This window comes from Hesperophylax consimilis, chromosome 15 (genome assembly GCF_061612785.1).
Source record: "Hesperophylax consimilis isolate HC1 chromosome 15, BYU_Hcon_1.0, whole genome shotgun sequence".
NCBI lineage: Eukaryota > Metazoa > Arthropoda > Insecta > Trichoptera > Limnephilidae > Hesperophylax > Hesperophylax consimilis.
Genome location: NC_142850.1, coordinates 13,666,379 through 13,684,918, shown reverse-complemented (window position 1 = coordinate 13,684,918; position 18,540 = coordinate 13,666,379). Strand labels below are relative to the sequence as shown.

At 34.1% G+C, this 18,540-nt stretch overlaps 1 protein-coding gene across 3 annotated transcripts in view; it reads left to right on the top strand.

The window, feature by feature from the left end:
- Positions 1–18,540, top strand: part of MICU3 (Mitochondrial calcium uptake 3) — a 223,592-nt gene that overhangs the window by 170,612 nt on the left and 34,440 nt on the right. For all 3 annotated transcript variants that reach the window (XM_089640227.1, XM_089640226.1, XM_089640228.1), the window contains one exon: positions 10,629–10,770. In XM_089640227.1, the coding sequence (XP_089496353.1) occupies positions 10,629–10,770 (142 nt within the window). The remainder of the gene's footprint in view (positions 1–10,628; positions 10,771–18,540) is intronic.

Genomic DNA, 18,540 nt, shown 5'->3' with positions numbered 1-18,540 from the left:
CTCATGGATCGAATTTGAAGGAAATCGCCACTAACCCCGTCGAGATGTGCCAAAATGCAGCCAAAAACAGAAATCGCCTTCATCTGTGAGCTACTGATGTCATCTTCAGGACTTGGTGCATAAAACTGCATGATGTACCGAATTAAATTAAATAAACCCCATTTCTGTAAGTACTGCTGTTTTTTTATAAGCCCTTCAAAACTTCGCTGTCTGTTTGCCGCACCCTGTATGTGTTTGATATTTTGTGGTAGGTCATCTGTGCACTTTTATTACCATGTAATGAGGTCATTGTTGGAAGCTGTATTTATTTTCGGCATCAGCAGATTTTGTGTAAATCTTGTTTGATGTTTATGTTGAATGGTTTAGTGGAATTTTGTCTGGAGATAACCGTACTGGTAGACATTGCTCCTTTTGTATAATACATCGGTTAAAGTTAGCTTATTGTTTTTTTTTTAAATCTTTGCGGTCGACATGAGTCAAATTTATCAGAAATTTGATAGTTTTTCTAGTCTCTTCTAAGTAATAAATACATACGTATTTTGAGTTTACTGAATATTTTCCTTTAATATGATTTTGTAGACCTGTGCTTTATTTATTTATAATTGCATATTCCGTTATTTAATTACTTAGAATACGTTATTTAAAATCGTCTTTGCCTTCAGCGCCCTTGAGGTGATTTTTGACAAAAACAGCCCTAAACAAATCATCCAAATATTATTATTCTTTATTTTGTGGAATTTTTTAATGTATAAGTGAAACAAGAACTGTAGAATAAATGAGCGGAAACAAATTGTCTCAGTAGAATAAAAAGTCAGTAGAACGATTTGTCACACGTCGGGAGTCAAGCGCGTTTAGGGAAATTTGCATCCACTGCATTTCTCTTCCGAGTAGAAATGGGACGACTTTTTAATGATAATCCCCGAATCGATATTTCAAATTAAAAATTATTTTTATTTGAGTAATCTATGCCAAGATTCAATCGTATCGCATTTATTCCTCAATGACATATGTCTATAGAGAGGAAGTCACTATGCATTGCCTTCATGGACTGAGAGCTTTATAAACTACCTTCTAATTTTTTATCAAATCTTATTGTTTAAAATCCTAAATAATGGTCTGGACTCACCAGAACTTATCAATTTAATAAATCTTCATATTCCGTCTAAATCAACCTGACAATCTGATTTATTTTATCTACCCTCGTGTAGAACAAACATTCGAAAAAATTCCCCAATTCCTCGTATATGTGCACAATATAATACAAAATTTTACAGCATTGACATTTTTGGTAATAACCTAAAGAAATATCGGTATGAAGTAATGCGTACGATCGATTATTAATATGAGTATGGAATGTATCGGGAGCACCTCCTATCCTCTTCCTATTTTCCTCTTCCTCTCTCCTTCCTTTAACACCAAATTAATTTTAAGATATTAAAACTTCATTTCCAATGAACTTTAGCATAAGAAACTTCTGTGGCTTGACTTCAGTTAACTTGTATATTTATATCTATCATTGTATATAATGTAAAAGCTGTTTGTTTCTAACAAATAAATAAATAAATAATACAACAACCTACAACCTATTAGGCTCTACGACAATTTTCGAAAACTCTTACATTTATTGAGATTTTAATCAGTCTTGAGATTATTTTATTATTTAAGGCGATGCAGTACTTCGTGGAATATTTTAAATTGAGCCGCTATCAATAACAACCCTTACGTAGATGGCGATAAGGTTTAAATTCCCGCTTATCACCATCCGCCTGTTTTGATTTATGCAAGAAAAAAACATGGCCAAAAAGTGCCTTTCATTTTATTTTGTGGATGTTCAGGAATAAACATTTATTTATTTTTCGATCATTTTATAAATAACTTAATTTACCACATTATACAAGAAAATCATAACCGAAAATGGGTTCGTAAGTATGAGATTTCGAACTTTAAAGCACTTTTCTTAGGGCTTTACATTATTTTTTTCTGGGCTTATAAAAAGATTTATCTAAAAAATACTCGATTTTTCAAAGGCCAAGATGTATTCTATTCGCAGTATTTAATTAAAGCATCTGAAACATTTCTAGGCGACCATATTTTCAAACCAAAAACACGTGATTTTGCATTACTACGTATGGCCTTGATGAATATTGGTCAGCAATCTTTTAGCAAATTGACCATTGTCTGCAATCGCAATTTTCCTGTCGATCTATTATCTTCCCCACCACTATCTCACAATCGGCCGCGAGCTTGAAAAAACGCGAAGAAAATCAACGCCATCCCTATTTGGTTTATTTTCCAGGGCTAATCAATCTCTGGCCGCACCGCACCAACGACACGCGCGGCCGCTGATGAATTCCCCGCACCTTCCAACGTCCCAACCCGTAGCATTTCCCGAGCGAATTTACCAAATGTCTTGCATTTTCGCGTCCTGCAGCGTCGCGAAACTTTAATAGACTCGTTGAGGCTTTTAATTTATGTCCTTGTTTGAGCAGATGCCGCTTTGATTTAGATGGGAATGCTGCGCAGCAACTCTGACATGTGACTCATTAAAGCGCTTTTCTTCCAGGTGCACCCGCTTCGAATATTGTAAATTGAAAGTTAAGTGAATTTTTTTTTAATTTTCTCTGGTGAATCCCTTACATTCCTTTATAATATTATGTTGACACAAAGTTAATTTTAGAATCTATTATTTGTATCGTTATTCGAATCTCTTACTCAACCTTTTTACGTTACACAGGGTGTTAAGGGACGTCTTTGACTTACTTTAACCAGTGATTCCTGAGATTATTTGGAGTAAAAATTGTGACCGAAATTTTTCTTTTTTTTTTCAAATTTAAAAAAAAAATCTTAAACATTTTTTAAATCTTCATAATATCACGAATCACAAGTTAATGTAAGACAAGTACGTCCCTTGATACCCTGTATTATTTTTACAGAATACTTGCAATAAGAAGGATTAATATGAAGGCCTCAGCACGGGCAAGTCACCCAGTGAGGCCTATATTACTGGAAAACTTAAAATGTAAAAAATATTTTACCAAATAAAAAAAATAAAAATAAAAATAACTGAGTCAGTGGTCTAAACTAAAAACTTACCTTTTTAAGCTGTCGTACCCTTAAATTAAATATACCATTCCTAAGAGAACGTCCAGTTATATTCAATTTTCCAATTCAATCCTAAATCCTGTATCTAAATTTCGCTAATAAACAATTAGATAATGTTAATTAAGTGTAAATCTCAAGTGATCTACCAGGTAAGTATTGTACTGTATATTATCTCCATAAAAAGTTAAGTAATAACATAGATCACTGTAGAAATGTATTATAAGTTTGTACAGCGCCCTTGAGGTGATTTTGCACAAAAACGGCGCTATACAAGTCATCCAATTATTATTATTATTATTATTATTGGAATAGCTTCACGGAGCCGAGTCAAATGTAATATGCATATTTTTTAAATTTATAAATAATCAGTGGTATACAATGCTACATTATTTACGATTGATATCCAGAATTGCAGTAGTTTTATAAATAATCAATGGTATACAATGCTACATTATTTACTATTGATTTCCAGAATTGCAGTAGTTTTATAAATAATCAGTGGTATACAATGCTACATTATTTACGATTGATTCCCAGTATTGCAGTAGTTTTATAAATAATCAGTGGTATACAATTCTACATTATTTACGATTGATTCCCAGCATTGCTATATTTTTAAATAATCTGTGGTATACAATGCTACATTATTTACGATTGGTTCCCAGCATTCCAGTAGTTTTATAAATATTTAGTGGTATACAATTCTACATGATTTAAGATTGATTCCCAGCATTGCAGTAGTTTTATAAATAATCAGTGGTACGAGGCGTATCCAGAAAGTTAGTGTACTGAATTTTTGTAGGTTACAAATCTTTTTTATTGAAACAAAAAAATTACATGGTTACCATAGTACATATGTAAGCTATTTTTCGACATAGTCGCCATTCCTCTCAATGCAGGTGGTGAAGCGGGGGATCAACTTTTTGATGCCTTCCTCGAAGTAGTTTCCCGCCAACACCTTCTTCCACTTTTCTACCTCCTCCTTTACCTCCTCGTCGGTTAAAAACCTTTTTCTACCCATGAACAGCTTCAGGGAGGTAAAGAGATAATAATCTGAAGGTGCTAGGTTAAGGGAATGCGCAGGGTGGTTCAGGATATCCCATTTAAACGAAGCAAGCAGTTCCTTCGTGGCGTTGGCCGTGTGTGGTCTGGCATTGTCGTGCAGCAGGCTGACTCCCTTTGTCAGCATGCCTCTCCTCTTGTTATGAATCGTCTTCCGCAATTTTTTTAGGGTCTCACAGTATCTTGCAGTGTTGATGGTCTCCACTTGAGGCAGATATTCAATCAAAATTATGCCTTGACAGTCCCAAAACACGGATGCCACGATTTTCTTGGCTGAAATTGTGGTTTTGAACTTTTTGGTGGAGGGTGAAGAGGTGAGAACCGTTTTTAAACTCGCGATACCACTTGTACACACTCATACAATTCATAGCTTTATCACCATATATGCAGATTTAACCTCATTATAAACCTCAAACGGAGGTTTTTCCTTCCAAACGAGATAACGAATAAGAAATGTCTCCCGGATATAGCACCTGTAATTACCGAAATTATCCGGAAGTCTCTTGTAAATTCACTTGTACCGGGATCACTTGAAAAATCAATTATAACGCCAATACTAAAAAAACAAAATCTTAATACTGATAATACAGATAATTACAGGCCAATATCCAACCTACCATTCCTATCAAAACTGCTTGAGAAAATCGTTGCCAAACAATTAGTGGGGTACTTGAACTCCGCTGGTCTGTTTGCCAAAAATCAATCCGCTTATCGATGGTTTCATTCAACGGAAACTGTTCTTTTGCGGGTTGTTTCAGACTTGATCATCGGGATGGAAGCAGGTAAGTTGGGTTTGATATCTGTTCTTGACATGAGTGCGGCATTTGACACAGTAGATCATAGTATTTTACTAAATGTGATTGAAACCGAATTTGGCGTTCGAGGTGATGCACTCCAATGGATGACATCGTACCTGTCTGGACGAGTAGCCTCAGTAACATTCAATAAATGTACATCACCTGAAACTCCCATAGAATTTGGAGTTCCCCAGGGTTCTGTCCTAGGCCCCATTCTCTTCATTCTCTATACGAATCGTCTTGAACGACTAATTCACTCAGCTGGCTTTGAATCACAAGGCTACGCAGATGATCGTTTGATTTTCAAGTTTTGTTCTCCTGACGAAAAAGACGTCCTTAAAAACGAGGTGGTTAGCCTCATTAACACAATCTCAAGTTGGATTTCTGTCAATAAACTTAAACTAATTCCCACAAAGACAGAATTTATGTGGATAGCTTCCCCTGGAAGGCAAGCTCTCCTTGACTTCAGTCCAATCCGTATTCAGGATACTGATATAATCCCTTCTGCAGAAATAAAATTTCTAGGTTTCACTATGGACAATATTCTTTCTCTTGAATCGCAAATTTCAAAAGCTGTGAGTTCTGGTTTTTTCCATTTAAGGCAGATAAAATCAATCAGGAGATGCCTTCCCTCTGATGGAGCAAAGTCACTCATAAATTCGTTCGTCGTCTCACGTATGGACTATTGCAATAGTGCATATGCCGGCCTACCTCAGAAACAAATCAATAGAATCCAGTCAGTTTTTAATGCTGCGGCAAGAATGATTTTTGGTGAATCTAAGTATTGCCGTATAACCCCACTTCTAAGGGATAGCCTTCACTGGCTTCGATGCCCTGAAAGAATAGAGTTTAAGATCTGCTTAATGACCTTCAAAGCATTGCAAGGAATGGCGCCAGCATATATATCGGAACTATGTATCCGACAAAACTTAAGCAATAGACAGCTTACTCTAAGGTCAGCAGATCTAGATGTTAGTAATCGTCTAATCGAACTTTCTATGTCAAATCGAGCTGTTTACTATGATCGTTCTTTTAGTGTAACAGGCCCTCTCATCTGGAATAGACTTCCCTCAGCGCTTACTAATCTCCAGAATTTGGCTGAATTTAAACGAGCTTTAAAAACAAAATTATTTAAAAAATCTTACCATTTATAAATTTTAACTTCTTTTCAATATTTTATAATAAGCCATATTCTAAAACTTCCGGTAATTGTTTGGTTTCGGTTGTCTCCTTATTGTACCTTTTGAAAGTGTCTGCTCAGAAAATTCTCATTTCTGAGCACAAACTGCCTCCTGTTTTATGTTATGTTTTAGTTTTAATATTCGTGTTTTGTCCTGTCCTACTGTTATTGTTATTCTAAGTTTTGTCATCACTTTGTATAAACAATGTATTTAGTGTTATAATATTAGATCTGTATTGGGTAAGGCACACTGTAAGAATAATTTTAAGAACCATTAATACTGAATTAACTTTTTTTAAAGTTTGTTATACGAGTAGTTAAGCGCACTTGAAGTGAAATGACACTAAACTGCGCTATATAAATTCCATGTTATTATTATTATAACGGATGACGCCGCGTATTTCGCATTTGGCGGGAGATTGAATTGACATTTTTCACGAAACGTGTTGTCGCGTTGACATTTCTCAACGTACTGACCTTGAACAGGTCTCGTTGCGGAGGGGAAGAGTCAGGCTACACGTAAGTGTAGCCAACATATCGAAAATAAAATTCATTCGGTCGTGAGAGCCTCAGTACACTTACTTTCTGGATATGCCTCGTATACAATTCTACATTATTTACGATTGATTCCCATCATTGCAGTAGTATTAAGTTTTCGTAACTTAGGAGATCCGGTAGATTGCAGATAAAGAAATCGTCAATCCAATTTTAAACAGCAGTTTTATCGTATTTAGTGTTGCAAAATCAGCTCTATAATCCCTTATTGTATCATTAACAATATGTTGTCAATGATACAAATGCGTTATTATGCGTATATATATATGCGTTTTTTATGGTTAGATTCCTCGGAAGCAATCGAAAGTACCTTTATACTACCTACCTTGTTCCACTCGACAGATAAAAATACCCTACGACCTTACTTTAGCTATTTTATTTTTATTTATATATTTAGGAAACAAAAAGTCATACGATAAAGTATAAACAATAAAAATTCGTATGTTCTAGACCAATAATGTTCCAATAAGTTAAATGTTGATTTAGTATATATACCTACAAAGTATATTACAAATGACAAGAAGTACATAATACTATAAAGAAGTAAAGAAATTCAGTTTTCGCATTATTATATTATTATATTATTCAAAACAATAAAATAAACTACGGATAATGATGGTATAATTTTCACGAAATCAAAGTTTTTTATCTTGTCAATTTAGTGAGCTGCATTTTATATGATTTCAAATTATAGTTAATGTCTACATCCCCGTAAGGTATTGTGAGTTTTACAGATACGTCCTATTAAAGAGTTTTGCGCGTAGTATGATGTACAGTGTGGTATTTTACATAAACTACATAGATGGATACCATGTTTTGTATGGAGGGTTCTTTGTTTCTCAGGGAATAAAGGGACATGTCGATTTTATGTAATCGACACTCCATTTTGACTTACGATCATTACGATGGTCTATTTCTGTAGTAAGGCATCTCAAAAATCACAGATTCATGACATTGACGTAGGTCAAACAAAAAAAGCTACGAACTTCATCAACCCATTATTATTTGCACTGCTTATAATGTGCGATTGATTTACGTATTGAAAATAATCTAATCGGATCATAGACATATGAATATTAGTAGACCTGCCCTAAGTGATTAAAAGCGTATTATCCCCACTCCCCATACCGGTTCCATTGGAGCCGACTGTGCTCGCGTATGGCCTCAAGTGAAATTTGAAAACGTGACGTCATCATTCTTGTGCGAACTATGGTCGAGGCATCATCGGTTCATTTTACGAAATAACACGGCAAAATGTTGACTTGTCCTATGAAAACTTGTAAAAATAGATGTGAAAAAGAGAATAAACCCAATTGTCGTATTACATTCCATATATAAGCATTATTTTACTTTATTTTAAGCATATTCACATCGTATAATATGAATCAGTTGTTACTATCACATCGAGAAACGTCTGAAACACAAAGCTGGTTGGTTGCTGGGAAGTAAATTATGAACATTTATAAAAGTGTCTTAACTAAATACTTAAACGAAATATTCGACTCTGAAACTAGAACCGAATTTTTTTGCCGAATTTGGACTTCGCAAATTTGTTCATAACGTGGCGAGTAATTTGCGCTCCCATGTAAAAATGTCTATTCATTCAAAAGCAGATTTTACTTTTAAGAAGTAAATGGTGATATTATAATGCGAGATGCCTATTTACAGTCAGATTGATTTATTGACGAATCACAGTCAGCTTCACTCCCTTCGTTCTTCAACAGTTGATTTTACCCCTCGCCATTATCTTCTCGTCTATTAATTCCTATGTCTGTGAATCGGATAAACAAATAATCCATCTCATAATACGCAGCAACGCCCAAAATCTTAGAAGAAACGATTCAAAATTAACTCGCCCAAAGTTCAACGCACTGAAAACAACAAATAATTTAAAAATACAAGATGTCTATACACCTGGAATATTTGCGGAAATCTGGTTAGTACGAGATCTCAGCCTCTGATGATCTCAGCAACTCTCAGTATCCGCACTTTGCCTGAGCTAATAAATTAATAAACAAGTCAATCGAACAGCTTCCAACAGAGATGTTTCGTCCGGGCATTGCTTCTGTCTATGCCTTCCCTCCATCGTCAACAGAACGGACGTAAGTGCCCCAGAATCGGGAAGAAGTCTGGGGCGAGAAAATACACCTATTTTACGATTACATAATACAGACGTTTGCTAAATAATTGCATCAAATATGTGAAGAAATTGTAGACTAAACATTGCGGATGCGTAATATGGCGAAGCTTGCGTATAAAAACGAATTACAAATATTTGAATTTATTGAGCTATTGCCCCTGAAATATTGTTTTTGAAATAATCGATGAGGGGCATAAAAAAGCATGAATGCACTGGGTTCAACCTCTACTTATAAATATTACGTAAACGCCGTTGTTTAAGTATATGTAACATTTAGAAGACTCATATTAAAAGCATATCAGCATAATATCTTCTTTTTTTTATTTTTTTTTTATAAATTTAATTTAGATTAAATTTGATAATATTATTATTAAATTCTGCAAGTGTTTTAGTTTTTTATTATTGTGACAGCTGTTTCGGCTTACAAGGCCATTTTCAAACTGTTTCAAAACATTTTCAAACAGTTTGAAAATGGCCTTGTAAGCCGAAACAGCTGTCACAATAATAAAAAACTAAAACACTTGCAGAACTTAATAATAATATTATCAAATTTAATCTAAATTAAATTTATAAAAAAATTAAATGGAGTTCTACGAATTAAACACAAAACAATAAATAATATCTTCTTTTGATTATCCAATTAGCTTTGATTAGATGATGATCTTCCGATCATTATCCCTTTCAGTCACTTTTTTTAACGTGGGCCTAATTTTTGGTTCGCCATTCCTCTTATCAGTATCTGTTAGGATTCAATTCATACTCTCGAGCGGCTTTGTTCTTTCGTTCTTTGGATTTTGTATCATTACAGGGTAAAACCAGCAGAAATATATCTACCCGGTTAGGACATTGTCGATTGAGAAAGGTCTGTTTTAAGATACATTGCGTTTGACATGCAGGTCGGCAAGCCATTTTTTATCCTTCTTGCGTTCTTTAGCCTGTTTTATTTGAGCGTCCCGTACTTCTGCTCGTTGTTTACTCCTCGCTAAAATTTTTCAGTTCTCCAGGTCAGTCCTCAGTTGATACTGTTTCGACCATCGATATATAATAACAATAGATTAACCTTCTTATACCTAATTCCGACCTAAAAATATCACCACTTAGGAGAAATTTCATAATACAACTCTCCGTCGAATTTCGATGCCTCGCTTCGATTGCCTAGATAAAATGCAAGTTCCCTACAACATAAAACAGATCAAAAAGTTTTCGCTTAATCCCGTGTTGTAATTTTTTAATGTTATCCGCCAATAACTGACCTGAAAGGCATAGCGTAACTAGCGTAGAGATGAACTTTATAACCCAACTCGATGTAAGCTTTTTCAAGCTTCTAAGAACGTATGCTAATCGTTCATTTTGTGCAAAAGTGTTTCGCAATTTGCTGAACGAAAGATATATTATTTTGAAAATATTCATATAGCTGATTAAATTGTTAATTATAAAGTCCTAGAGAGCACCTACCGAAAATATTGCCAACTGCCTCAAATTCTTGTTTGAAAAATGATCTTACGCTCATGGAATGAACTTGCTATAATTTTAATTTTCACCGTGCAGGCCAACAAAAGGTAAAAAGCAATGCACCTTCCGATCTTTCGACTGCGCTTTCTTTTTGATAAATATTTTCTTGAGCCAATATTTTGGTTTAGGTGTTTATTTTAATGGTAACACGCCCATTCTAGATAACACTTGGTCGATGGTTTCGATGATATCCATACTCCATACCCTGGGCTTGCTTAATCGATCTAATTAATTTTCTTGTGTAATCTTTAGCTAATTCCTCGTTTTCTTTTTTCCTTAGCATGACGAGACCCTGGCCCGCGCCGTAAAGCTGACGTCCCGCGAGCGGCGCTTCATCAAGTTCGCATCCGTGGAGTACGACGGCCAGCTGTACATGACCCCCCAGGACTTCCTGGAGTCTGTGGTGGAAGCCGAACCTAGGCGTGAGTGTCCAATTCTCTTTAACAGTGTGTCCGCAAACTTCCTTCCTTCAAACACAGACAAAACAGAACATTGAAGAAAAGTTAAGAATAAACAAATAACACACCTAACCTAACATAACCTAACCTGAACTAACCTATCATTTTAGCCATTCATTTGGAGCCATTCCTCTTCGGGGTTAAGAGGAACGCGGCCTTTTTTCATACAAAAGTTACATTTGGAATTGAGGCCAAGATAACTAACCAAACTGTAAAATCATTTTTTTTAAATCAACAACATCTAGTAATATTTTTTTTTTCAAGTACAGGTCATTAAAGAATTCCACTTTTCATGCTTTTAAAGGCAATTTTAGCAAATGTTTTTTAATCAATGACAATTTTTTTTAGTAACTATTTTTTCCATTATTTTTATGTTTACATTTTGATAGACTTAAACTTAAATTACAAACGACAGATTTACGTTGGAGCACAAATTTGGAAGATTTTTTATAATATTTCGTTATATTAATTTAGTAGGTTGAGCAGGATTATTTTTTTAATAATTACTATTGACTCTCGAAAAATTGCCAAATTTGTCTCCAAAATCATGAAAAATTTAATTTTGTAATTGCCTTAATTTTATAAATTAAAAAACAATTATCCCACATCCGTTCTTGATATTTGCTACACATTTTAATTTTAAAAAATAAATTATTACAATGGTTGGGTATTTTGCCTCAAAACCAAAATTAAGTTTCGTATGGAAAAGGCCGCGCAGACGTTCCTTTTAATTTAGTTACATTGCCTATTTTTTTTTAAATTTAGTCAAGATTTTTAAACTGAGAATATAATATGGTGCAAAGAGGGCGGCTAAATTATTTAATTTTATAAGTTTTCTCCCTATAAGAGCGCTTTATTTTTTGCTACCCCGATTCAAAACATACCAAAATACTAATAAAAGTGATTTTCGCGTCTGGGGCAGTAACCTTCTTTTATGGAAAAAAATTGGCCACTTATCCAACGATTTTCTTCTTCTTTCCGAGTTTCTAACAGTTAGAGAAGTTAGAATCTAACTCCTCTAAAACTAAATTAAAAAGATTATGTTTTAACTCGTAGTTGTCTATGAAAGGTTTTTAGCTTTTTTTAAATACGAATCAAATGTAAAAAAGGAATACAATTTTTACAGTACACGAGTGGGTGTGTCTAGTATGCCCGAAATAAGAGTAATTTTTCGTACTTCATGTAATCAAACTTTTAAACATAAAATAAGCTATTTAATTTGTTATATAGCGTCTCAGTCAATGTCCTTTCAATGTATGTAACCAAGCATTGTTACTTCAAAATACGACTACGTGCATAATACTCACAGTTGGGTTTTACACCAGAAAGTTAAAAAAAATCTGCATATGGATATAAATTGAAGTATTGTATTCAGATGTTCTTGTTTTATAAATATGCAGAGTTCGGCAAATGTTTGAATTTGCAAGTTTATCTCGGAAAGCAAAAGTTTTGTTCAGTAAAGAAGTACTACTGGAGCACGTGATAGACTGGTTTTGGCAATATTATCATTGCAGACATGTGATCAAGGTTAAAACAGATCTAATCTTAATATAAAGAAGTCAGAAAGAAGTACACTCAGCTATGTTAAAACAAGAAAGAATAAATATAGGTTTCCAACGAGTCCGAGTCGAAGACAGCTGCCCAATCATGCAGTGCTATAAATGCATGGGATACGGTCACTCCGCCGCGAGATGTACTGAATCAAAAGATCGTTGTCTACACTGTGCTGGTGAACACAAATCATCTGAATGCTCAAAAAAGGAACAAAAAGAAGAATTCCGTTGCTGGAACTGCTTTAAAATGGCCAAAGGCAAAATTGAGGCACCAAAACACAGATCAAACGATAGGGACTGCCCCTACCGTGCCATAATGATGTCACGCACAATGGAGAGAGTTGACTATGGCTAACTCAACTGTAACTACAGCATCCGGGACCCAGGCCAGTATAAATGAATACAAATATGAGAAAATTGAAGACTATAAGCCAATAAAAAATAGCCTTCGAATAATGTATCTTAACGCGAGAAGTATCAGAAATAAAATTGACGAGATTGAAGAAACTTTAAAGAGCATCAAACCCACTGTACACGTACTTGCAATATCCGAAACCTGGTTGGAAGATGGTGAGGAGTGCTTCTTCAACATCGACGGCTACCAAAGTACATTCGCGTCTCGCACCAATGAAAGAGGAGGAGGGGTGATTCTCTACACACACCATTCACTAAATGCTACAACTATCGAAAAACATTGTAGTGAAAATTCTTTCTTAGGAATTAATATCCGTAATAGAAATTTTAAACCGTTAAATATTTATGTTATATACAGAAAGCCTACCTCAAACATTAACGAATTCTTAATGTATCTTGAATCTATTTTAAATAACTGTAGAAATGATACCCTTATCTTTGGTGACTTCAACATTGACATTCTTCAAAAAAATAATACATCTCTTAAGTACATCAACACGCTAGACTCATACAACTGTTTCATATGTAACACATCCTATCCTACACGAGTAACAGATACCTCTACTTCTCTAATAGACCATATCATCTCAAACAGACAAAATATTTCCTCAACTACTGCAAATATAGATGCCTACCTAAGTGATCATAACATTTTGATATTAGATTACCAAAACAGCTTGAAACATCACACTAATAATAGAATACATTCTTTTTCAAACAACACCAAAACCGATAAAAACATGTTAAAAACATATTTAGAATCCCACAACTTTCCACACGAAACCACCAGTAATGCCAATGAAAACTATAATAATTTTAATGAATACATCAAAACAGCAATAAAATCATCCCAACATAAATCTGAGTTACGCATAGGAGACCAACGGAGGGGTAATACTCCATGGTTTGATGCAAAATTAAATGCACTTATCAAACAGCGCAACAATGCGTTTAAACTCTGGAAAAAAAATCAGCAAAGTGATATATTCACAGCACTGAGAAATAAAACAAGAAATCAAGTTACCAACTATAGAAGATATGCTAAAACCAAATACTACACGACTATATTTAAAGAAAACCTGCGTAATCCGCGACAGACATGGAAAATAATAAATGCAATTCTAACAAATAGCTCGACACCCCAGAAAGATGAAATTGAATGTCTTCTCATTAAGAATGAAGAAATAACATGCCCAACACAGATAGCTTCAACTTTTAACAACTTCTTTATATCAGTTGGGGAAAACTTAGCAGCCACAATTGCATCATATCCAGATGATTCTATCACTATAAACACGGATCAAAAAGCAATCCAGTCCTTATACATGGCCAAAACAAATAAAACAGAAGTTCTCAGTATCATCTCTCAACTAAAGTCTAATGCATCTCCAGGTTTAGATGGAATTACACCAGTGTACCTGAACTTTTGCAAAGATATATTAGCTGACCACCTTGTTTTTCTTATTAATCAATCCCTGGATAGTGGAATCTTCCCAGATCAACTAAAGATAGCAAAAATAATTCCGATTTACAAAGATGATTGCAAAAAAAATCCTTCTAATTATCGTCCTATATCCATCCTATCTGTCGTCTCTAAAGTTTTTGAAAAGGTTATTAAGCTTAGGCTCACTAAATATCTCTTATCAAACAATTTACTCGCATCCCAACAGTATGGATTCAGAAACCAATCTAACACAAAATGTGCTGCCTTCGATTTTGTATACGCCCTCCAAAAGCATATAGACCAGGGTAAGCATGCTGCAGGCTTATTTATAGATTTAAAAAAGGCATTCGATACGGTTGACCATGGGATACTACTAAAGAAGCTAGAACACCTAGGCATAGTAGGCACTCCCCTGAAGTTACTGTGTAGCTACCTCTCTAATCGACACTGTCAGACCTTTGTTGGAAAAGGGACAAGCAACATGGGAACGATAAAATGTGGCGTGCCTCAGGGCTCCGTACTTGGACCATTGCTATTTTTAATATACATTAATGATATTGCTAAATGGGGACTTAAGGGTACAATACAACTCTATGCAGATGACACAGTGATTCTTTATCACAATAATGATTTAAACGAACTTGAAAAGGAAATGGAAAGGGATATAGCTTGCCTGGCAAACTGGCTGCGATTAAACAAACTTAGCCTAAACATAAAAAAAACACATTACATACTGTTTGCAAATAAAAAAAATGTAAGTCTTAATATAAGTCTTGATAATAACCGCCTTGAAAGGGTTGATGTTACAAAATATCTTGGCCTTTTCATTGATTCACAACTCACATGGAATCACCAATTTAAACATGTTCTATCCAAAATTACTCCTATAACTGGTGTTTTATATAGACTTCGCGGGTTACTTCCTCCCTCTCTATTAAAATCGATTTACCATGCTATGATTCACTCACATCTAATATATCTCGCCGGAATCTGGGGATTTGCTACAAAAAAAATGATTTCAGAAATCCAAGTCGTCCAAAATAGAGCCCTGCGAAATATTTTCAGTCTACCTTGGGACACACATGTCAAAGACATCTACAGAAACACCCAAATACTTCCTTTTAATACCATTCCCACTTTTGAAATAACGAAAACTATATTACAAGTAATTCAACACTCGGCACATTCCAACACTACACTCTATTACAATTGCGACGTACACCAACACAACACAAGAAATCACAACAAACTTCATATACCAAAAATCAAATCAACAAAATATGGACTAAGATCCCTAGAATACATAGCTCACACAAAATATAATCAACTACCCAACGAGATCAAATGTGCAAGTCAATGTAAAAAGATCCAAACTAACATGCTCAAACTTCAACTTATTAATGACTATCTGAAATAATAATGTTGTGTATGTCCCATCATATGTCCATTTAATACATACAACTATATGTTTCATGTAATGCGTATCATTCCCGCAATGAGTTTATTAACTCCTGGGAGTACGATGCTTTATATAATATACTATATTCTGTATTGTATACTTTTAATAAATAAAATAAATAAATAAAAAATAAAAAAAATAAAAAAATAAATATATAAAAATTTAGTTTGCGTATGTTTGCACTCGCAAAACTCATCGAAAATTATTCGACTTACATTGCTGAAAATTTCAACGTTTGTTCTTATTGACGCCAGGAGTGTTTTAGGAAAAGTCAGGGATTCCCGAGGAATACTTAACGCAATATGGTATTAATTAAAATCGATGTAATGTTTTTTTTTAACAGTACCTAACATTGTGGTATACAGTAGTAAATGATGGAAGAAGTCGGAGACGCCCGAGGAAGACATCCACTAGCTCGATATATTTTAATAGCCAATGGGGTGATTTTTTCACAAAAACCGCGTCGTTATTTAAATTGTCGTTTTATTATTATTAGGTATGTATTTCGGTGTTCCAGATCTCCAGATGCGTCATGTGTAAGTTATTTGGCATTGATAAATCTTTGATGGGCGGACATAAGAGTATAACTGCAAAAGTGTAACTTTTCAGGAGAGCAAAAAAACATTATTATGAACCCAATTTTCTCAAGTATTTGAAGTTAGTTTAATAGGCACAAAGTTGTTTATTTATGTTTTGAGTACTGGTGTAACTATACTGTTAATACCATTGATCCGGCATACACAAGCCACATTTTCTCATATAAATCGTTAAATGGTCAAAAATGCAGTTATACTGTTATGTCCGCCCATCAAAGAAATAATATAAGGAACTTGTTAATGTATGCTTTGTGTTTATTCATGCCAATAAGGCAAACATAATTCAAGCATTTCCGTATTTGTTTTTGCAATATGATAAATGGAACCCAAACAATTCCTTCGGAAGGACTAACCCCGTTTAGCCATGTTCTGAATAAATAATGTTGGTATCTAAATCAAAAACTTGTCCATATAAATCCCTGTTTGCCAACTTTTCAAAGAAACCCATTTTGCAACCAGTCGATTTTTTTACCATTACATAAGTTAATATTACAAAAGTTTTCGTAAAAGGATGAAAATTCTTTCTTAAAACAACCAAACTTCTGGCACGACTACTCAAAAATGGACTTTCAATTATAAAAAAATAATAAATATTTTTTAATCTTCCTTTTTAGCAAAAAATAGAGATAATGATATTCTCACTGGGATCTCCCGTACTCAGGATTTTATTTACGAATTATAATTTTTTAAGTAGTGTGAATAATATGAAGTGATTATAAATATTATGTTATGTAGTGTTTTTCTGAAATAATTGTAAATATATTACATGGTATTTTTTGATGCAGTGAGTGGTTTCGATTTTAGTCTGCATTTGGTGTCAGTACATTTTCTATTTCTGATCTCTACGTTTTGTATCCAGCTTTTTATTTGATATTTAAATGTTATAATATTGTTGTGAGTTTTTAATGATAGTGGGATTTTGTTGTATTGTTTAGTACCATAATATAATTCAAACATGGTATTTGCTTATTAGATATGTTTTTGACCCTGATATCTAGTGTTTCTAATTTACCTACTAGTTGTTATTTCTTATGTTTTGTATTTATGAATATTAAGGCGTATTGTTTTAGAATAGAGTTGTTTAATTTACATAATGTTAAGATTGTTAAAGATTTCGTCAGTACTAATTCTTACAGAGACATACAGAATAATTTTCATGGTGGCTTTCTGGGTTTTAACTAGTGTATTTTAGGATATTTCCATTTGCACTGATCCATTTGTTATATATTGACATCAGTAATCTCTTTTCTATCTTATCTTGTGTTCTGTTGAAATTAGGCGAAGTTATTCAAAATAATAACTCACAGATATAATACTCAGTTATTTCATAAATAGCATTATAAGCTCGTGAATAAAGCCTTCCTTTTCCCCCTTTCTCAACCCTTCCACGTAGGCATTATGTATTTATGAATGTCTTCATGTATGCACGTGATACCTGGCGAGATGAAAAGGTATATTTTCTCAGGGATAAAGGAGGGCACCTCCCCTCTCCTGAAGCCACCTGTCTCCTTGCCCTACAGCCCTAGAAATAAATTATGCCAATTTTATTGATCGCCACCCTTACCAAGTTTTGCTCAGTTGCACTCTGTAAACCCGCTGGCGAATAGAGCTATATAATCAACCCCACGAATCTCAGCCTCCACTTATTCGGACCAAATTGTACATAAAGTTTTTTTACTAGTAACGATTGATGAGCACTAAAAGCATTTTTTTCAAACCAAATCGCTAATATATTTTGTATAGCTACTACTTCGTTATGGTACAGGTAAAATAGTGTCGAAATGTACAAAATTATTGCATTCATGAATCTTTGCTCATACGTTCTTATGGGCAGTATAAATTAAGATTTGCAAAATCCGCCCCAAAAAAGTGGTGGAACTGTAGGGGGAGGGGGATTTTTGAAAAATACGTGTTTACAAACTAAGTCGAGTGAGATATCGTTTACTATGTTTTCATTCGTGCTGAATCGAATCAGACCACTTCCATATAGATCAAGGCTGCCCAACCTTTTTAACAGTTGGGCAAAATTGACGATTTTAAAGTCACTGGCGGGCCACTGACTACTGACGGTTACTATTTTTGTTACCTGAGCATTTTTAATGTCTTGTTTTATCCAACAAACAAATAAACACATTGAAATTTTATTGTCGTCTATTAAAATAATAAAATAAATAACATCTACTGCCAAATAACGAAACAACATTTTAAGTAACAAAAATCTAAATCCAAGTAATTGGTAGAATCAATGTGATTTCTGACATTGTTTTT